The following is a 5,852-nucleotide window of genomic DNA, read 5'->3' as shown; positions in this document are numbered from 1 at the left end:
GGGCTGACAGTTGAGGGCCATCTGCCAGTAGCACTCTCAGCAACTGGAAGGAGCATGTGGGTGGATACTGACTGAGAGTCTGAGAGAAAAAAAGGAACTCAGGGATAAACAGAAAGAGGCCTGAGCTGAAGTTAGCAGATGTGGAGCTTGTAGTCTGACGGGAAGTAGTGGACGCTCTGGCCATGGATGAGACTCCCTAGAGAGTGTGTGCTGAGTGAGAAGAGTATTGAGGTTTATGTGGAAGCCTAGAACAAACAGACAGAACAAACATGAGTAAGGGCACCTATGGAGAGAAAAGACCGAGAATGAGCAGGTGGAGAAGTAATAAGTGGGATAATATAACAAAGGCAAAAGAGACAAATGTTACAGCAAACATCTCCTGGTGCTTGCTCAGGGCCAGGTACTTTGCACACATTCCGGGAAATTTAATCTTGAAAGCAGCCCCATGAGATTGGTGCTCTTGTCCTAATTTTGTAGGACAGGAATTTTGAGGAGTTCAAAAACATGCCCCAAGTTGATGGCTAAGGCATCAAGTCAAAACTGAAGCAAGTTTCTATCCAAAACACGTGCTCTTTACTGCCTCAATTAGGAAATGGTCTTTTGACCTTTACAGAAAGGTCAATGAAGCAAAGATATGGAAGTGTTCTCTGGAGATAACAGTTAGGAGGTCCAGGGAGTCTGTCACATTTATAGTAGGTTTTAGTGGGTGGCATCATGATGGAAAGTAGACTTCGGTGATAGAGCAGTGGAAAATGTGAGAGATGGATAAAAGATAATATATGAATAAATAACAGGGAGTATAGATCTGGCAAGAAGGAATTATAATATGGAAGAGAACTTAGTATGTTTATATTCTTAAGGACAGCTCAGAGAGAGGAAGAGGATGTAGGTACAAAGAAGGTAGAGAATGATCAATGGGGCAAGGGCCCTTGAGGAAGTCGAAGGGAGCGAAGGGAGTAAGATTTACAGACAAGTTGGAGATGAAAACAATATCTCCCCCCGCTTTTTTTCTTTTTGAGGAAGATTAGCCCTGAGCTAACTACTTCCAATCCTGCTCTTTTTGCTGAGGAAGACTGGCCCTGAGCTAGTATCACACCCATCTCCCTCTACTTTATACGTGGGACACCTACCGCAGCATGACTTTTGCCAAGCAGTGCCATGTCTGCACCCGGGATCTGAACCGGCCCACCCTGGGCCACCGAGAAGCGGAACGTGCGAATTTCACTGCTACGCCACCACGGGGCTGGCCCCAACATCTCCCCTTAAATGTAAAGAAGAGAAAGTAAACATAGTGTTGACAATTGGCTTTGGCTGTAAGGGGCAAAAAATAAAATCTCTTACCTTATTTGTGTTTCTCAGAATAACCTTATCTTCAGGACGTACCTCCATGTTCCAAGTAAACATATACTCTCACTGCGTTTATCTGTGATACACACCAGATGTTCTATCTGATGAAATGTCAAACAAATTGGAAAAGAACAATAAGTTAGAAACTTTCAGGACAAAATGAAGATAGGATTAAAAATGAGACAGAATGAGGAAGAGGAAGTAGAATGGGGAAGAAGGGTTGGAAGTAACAAGTCAGAGTAATGTCGGAAAATCCCATCAGGGTGGGAACGGTTAAACTTGTGTCTCAGAAGCCTAGAACAAAGGACAGAGTAAGCCCTTCATCCTGAGCTGATGTTAAGAAACTGTGAACTACACAGAGGTCATCTGTTTCCTCAATGATTCACACTCCTTAGAGAAGGAGTTTTCATTTGGTCTAGGATGGTACTAAGAAAGCAACAATAACAACAAAGATAGGTGGATGATAGATAGAGAGAGAGAGAGAGAGCTAGCTAGACCACCCATCTTGAAAACTCAATGGTTCCACATTTCCTAATTCAATTAACAGGATCTTTAAATCTTGTTGGTATTGGACCAATATATTAGCTCTTGGCCTGTGGTTGACTGAAATGGAGGACCTTTTGCAAATCATAACGTCTGCCACCTGGAGTATGCTTGGCGTGCTTGTCTTTGAGTAGTTTTTATCCCTGCAATGGATTCCTTGCAGTCTGATGTGAAAGAAAAAGGGGAAAGGTCCGTGCTTTCCACATTAAGCTCACTCCTCACCCTATGCTGGGCAATGGCGGGGATTCGGCAGTCAAGGATGACAATTTGACTCTTAGATTTTGAAAGAGTCTCAACTGAACTTTGCTTGCTTTGAAAATTTGAAAAACTATTGAAGAGATAGCATTCAATTTCAGGTTTAGACCCATTCATATAAAAATGCACAAAAAAAAATCTCTCCATCCTGTTTTTTGAGTCAGATCAGAAAAAGGAGGTAAGCCTAATAAGACAGAGACCACATTTATCCCTGGATTAGTTACTGCATAGCTAGTTTAGCCAAGCACTCTGAAGACCTCACCTTCCACATCTGGCAAGTGAGAGACTTAAGCCTGATGTCTTTGAAGATACCTTCCATCTCTAAAAAGTTGTCTATTATCCAAATTTAAGTACTTGCATAGCTAATCCAAAGGAGCACTTTCATATTGTTCTGTAAAAGTGAAATATATGTTTTTAGCTTGGATAAATGTGATATATTTCAATCTGCCATTGAAGAAGCATCTCATGAAAGTTTATATACTAAACAGTATTTCACCAGAGAGAAGGACGTTACTCAACAAATAATGTAATAAATAAGTAAGTTCAATTATAAAGAGTGTCTCCCTTGGTCCTTCCTTTCTGGATCTGAAGAATAAATTGTGAAATCTGAATTTCTTGCTTAAGACTCCTCCTTTTATAAACTATAAGTTGTTTTAGTAGAAGTCTTGAAACTAATACCTAAACATTTCTCCATATCCAGAAGACTTATTTAAAACCAGCATTGATTAACCTTATTCAAGAAAGGCAGTTAGATCAAAAGACAGCAGTAGATCATCTAAAGTCCAAAGTGTTTTTCAACTGCTCTCCAAAGAACTGGCAAGATTTTGGTATTGTCTTCAGTTACGGTGTAACATACAAATTTATACTTTTATATCAGTGACTTTCAGACAGGAAGCTTTCAGCGCTGTAATTAGCAATCCACAATGGAAGCTTTGACACTTAATCACAGCATTGCTAAGACAATAATAATATGAGAAATACTAAAGTTGAACGTTGTATTTCTTGACACACCTCTGGCTATCTTCTTATTGGCTGGGGAATAATTATACATGACTAGTAAATAATCCATACAGAAATGAATGTGTGTGTACAAAGACAGCATGCATTTACAACAGGTACTTCTAGTTAAGCCAAGTTCAGCCACTGCTGCTGATTTGGATGAAAATGTTATGGGCAGTAACAGTGGAGAACAGCATTAGAGACTGCTGTCATCTCAAAGAGGCCTCCGCATTCCGGATCTCTAGCAGCCTCCATTCCAGACTGGCTCAGTCTTCAAAGTAAAGGAGATGGCATTTTACCCTGTGCAAATTGCTGGACTGGTGCTTGGGTTCCTCGGCATGGTCGGGACTCTTGCCACCACCCTTCTGCCGCAGTGGAGAGTATCAGCTTTTATTGGCAGCAACATTATTGTCTTTGAAAGGCTCTGGGAAGGGCTCTGGATGACCTGCGTCCGACAAGCCAGGGTCAGGTTGCAGTGCAAGTTCTATAGTTCTTTACTGGCTCTCCCACCTGCCCTAGAAGCGGCCCGGGCCCTCATGTGTGTGTCCGTTGCTCTCTCCTTGATTGCTTTGGTTATTGGCATCTGTGGCATGAAGCAGATCCAGTGCACGGGATCTAACGAGAGGACTAAAGCGTACCTTCTGGGAACGTCTGGAGTGCTCTTCATCCTGACGGGCATCTTCGTTCTGATTCCGGTGTCCTGGACAGCCAATATCATCATCAGAGATTTCTACAACCCAGCCATCAACATAGGTCGGAAACGAGAGCTGGGAGCAGCGCTTTTCCTCGGCTGGGCAAGCACCGCTGTCCTCTTCATTGGAGGGAGTCTGCTATGTGCGTTCTGCTGTTGCAACAGAAAGAAGCAAAGGCTTAGATATCCAGCCCCTGGACATTTTGTGCCACACACAGATAAGCGAAGGAACGTGACAATGCTAAGTAGGACCTCCACCAGTTATGTCTAATGCTTACTTTGGGCTCAAACTACGGATTATGATCAATGTGTTTTATAGAGTCCTGACGGAAGCTGTAAGTATGTCAGGCAGGAGAACTTGCTTTATAACTTCATTTAAATTGAGATAAAAAGCAGAAAGGGCATATAGATTGTAGTTTGTCACCTGTGGTAGGAATAGAAATGGCTTAATTTGGACATTCTGACCTCATGTGTATTAAATGCATTTGCTATATTATTGGACTCAAATAATCCCCATTCCAATTTTTGTAGTCTAAAATCAAATATATCCACAATCCTTAGTATAATGATAGACTACTCTTTTTGACAATCATATATTATCTGCTAAGAAACCCAAAGTATATTGAGATTGATAATACATGGCAATAAGATATATTCTAAAATATGACATCAATTATTTTTCCTTCAAATTATTTCTTATACTAACATAGTAACAACTAAAATGATGATTTTTTTTTCTTTTCTAAACAACCTGAAAAATAACAGACATCAAATAAGGATTTTTTAGTTGAGTTTATCAAATATGGAAATGACCACCCAATGAAAAGATTTGTTATTCCTTTAGGAAACTCAAATGTACTAGAATAAACACTTAAGGAAAATGGACCTCTTATTTCTCTTAGGACATTTAAGAAGATGGATTTTAAAGCATCTAATTTATACAGTCAAACTTGCTTAGAATTATATATTCAAAGGAAAATAATTTATAAGTGAAAAGTCGTATGCTTTCACAACCTATAATTTTCATTTACAAGCAAACGGAAGTATCAGTCTTAACAAGGACATCAATGGAACCTACGAACACTCCTCATACAAGAGGAAATATGGTCCTAACTAGGGGATTGAGGTTTGGGTGTTGAAGGCAATAGTTTCTCTTCCTTGTTTTATTGTTTAGTCATTATACAGGTCTACACATGCCAAGGAAAACGAAAAATCAAGGTAATGATTCAGGCAATTAGTCAGGCTAAAATAAGTACCTCCTGTTTTTCTCTCTCGTAAGTACCTAGGTATGGCTAAGGCATTCTGCTTTGTTTGAATTATATGTGTTATTTTCTCAGTTTTCCACTTCCCGTGTATACATGCTAATATCAAGGTTAAAAATGTGTGTAGGGGGTAGGATGGGGACGAGTAGAGAGTGTTTGTGGAGCAAGGCTACTCCTATGGGTTGCTTCTGAGCATCTCTAATATCTTGCGAATCAATCAATATTTATGCATTCATTTTTAACTCCTCAAATATTGTGTTTATTATATAATAAAAATGTATTTAATTTACAGTATATAATTTCAATGAACAGATTAAATTAGTTCACCAAATGTTTATTGCATGTCCATCCTTATTATAATAAAATAAACTTGTTACATATTTTCAATGATGTTGGTATATTTAACAGCAGGGTCAATTTAAGACTGAATTTCTATCCTCCAAAGATCATGTAGTAACTCTGAAACATTAAATAGGAAATAATTCAAGACTAGGTGTTAGTGTCAAACCCTCACTCCATTCTACAAACCACCAGCAAGGCTTCAGTAAGTGTTACCCTTGGTAATATAAAATAGTACGTTAGTGATAAAGGCCATATAAATGCAAATATCTTCAAATAATAGCGAGAAAAAACAGAAAAGCAATGATTTAGATAGATTTTTCCTAAGATTGTTTTCTTTTTCAGACTTAATTCAGAAAGGCCTAAAAATTGGGTGTGTTGAAAAGGAGTCATTTATCATATACAGGCAAATAAGT

The 5,852-nt window shown here is 39.2% G+C and overlaps 1 protein-coding gene across 1 annotated transcript; it reads left to right on the top strand.

Annotated features, from left to right (window-relative positions):
* Nucleotides 1-3,236: 3,236 nt before the first annotated feature.
* On the top strand, nucleotides 3,237-5,478 carry CLDN17 (claudin 17). Its single transcript, XM_014736332.2, has one exon. It carries the CDS (start codon nucleotides 3,432-3,434, stop codon nucleotides 4,104-4,106), a length of 675 nt encoding a protein of 224 aa, XP_014591818.2. The 5' UTR covers nucleotides 3,237-3,431; the 3' UTR covers nucleotides 4,107-5,478.
* Nucleotides 5,479-5,852: the final 374 nt, after the last annotated feature.

Source organism: Equus caballus, chromosome 26 (genome assembly GCF_041296265.1).
Source record: "Equus caballus isolate H_3958 breed thoroughbred chromosome 26, TB-T2T, whole genome shotgun sequence".
NCBI classification, from domain to species: Eukaryota; Metazoa; Chordata; class Mammalia; order Perissodactyla; family Equidae; genus Equus; species Equus caballus.
This window is presented reverse-complemented; position numbering and strand designations above follow the sequence as displayed.

What these genes read in the sequence shown, in the direction of transcription:
- CLDN17 (XM_014736332.2), top strand. Translation starts at nt 3,432, where the DNA reads ATGGCATTTTACCCTGTGCAAATTGCTGGACTGGTGCTTGGGTTCCTC.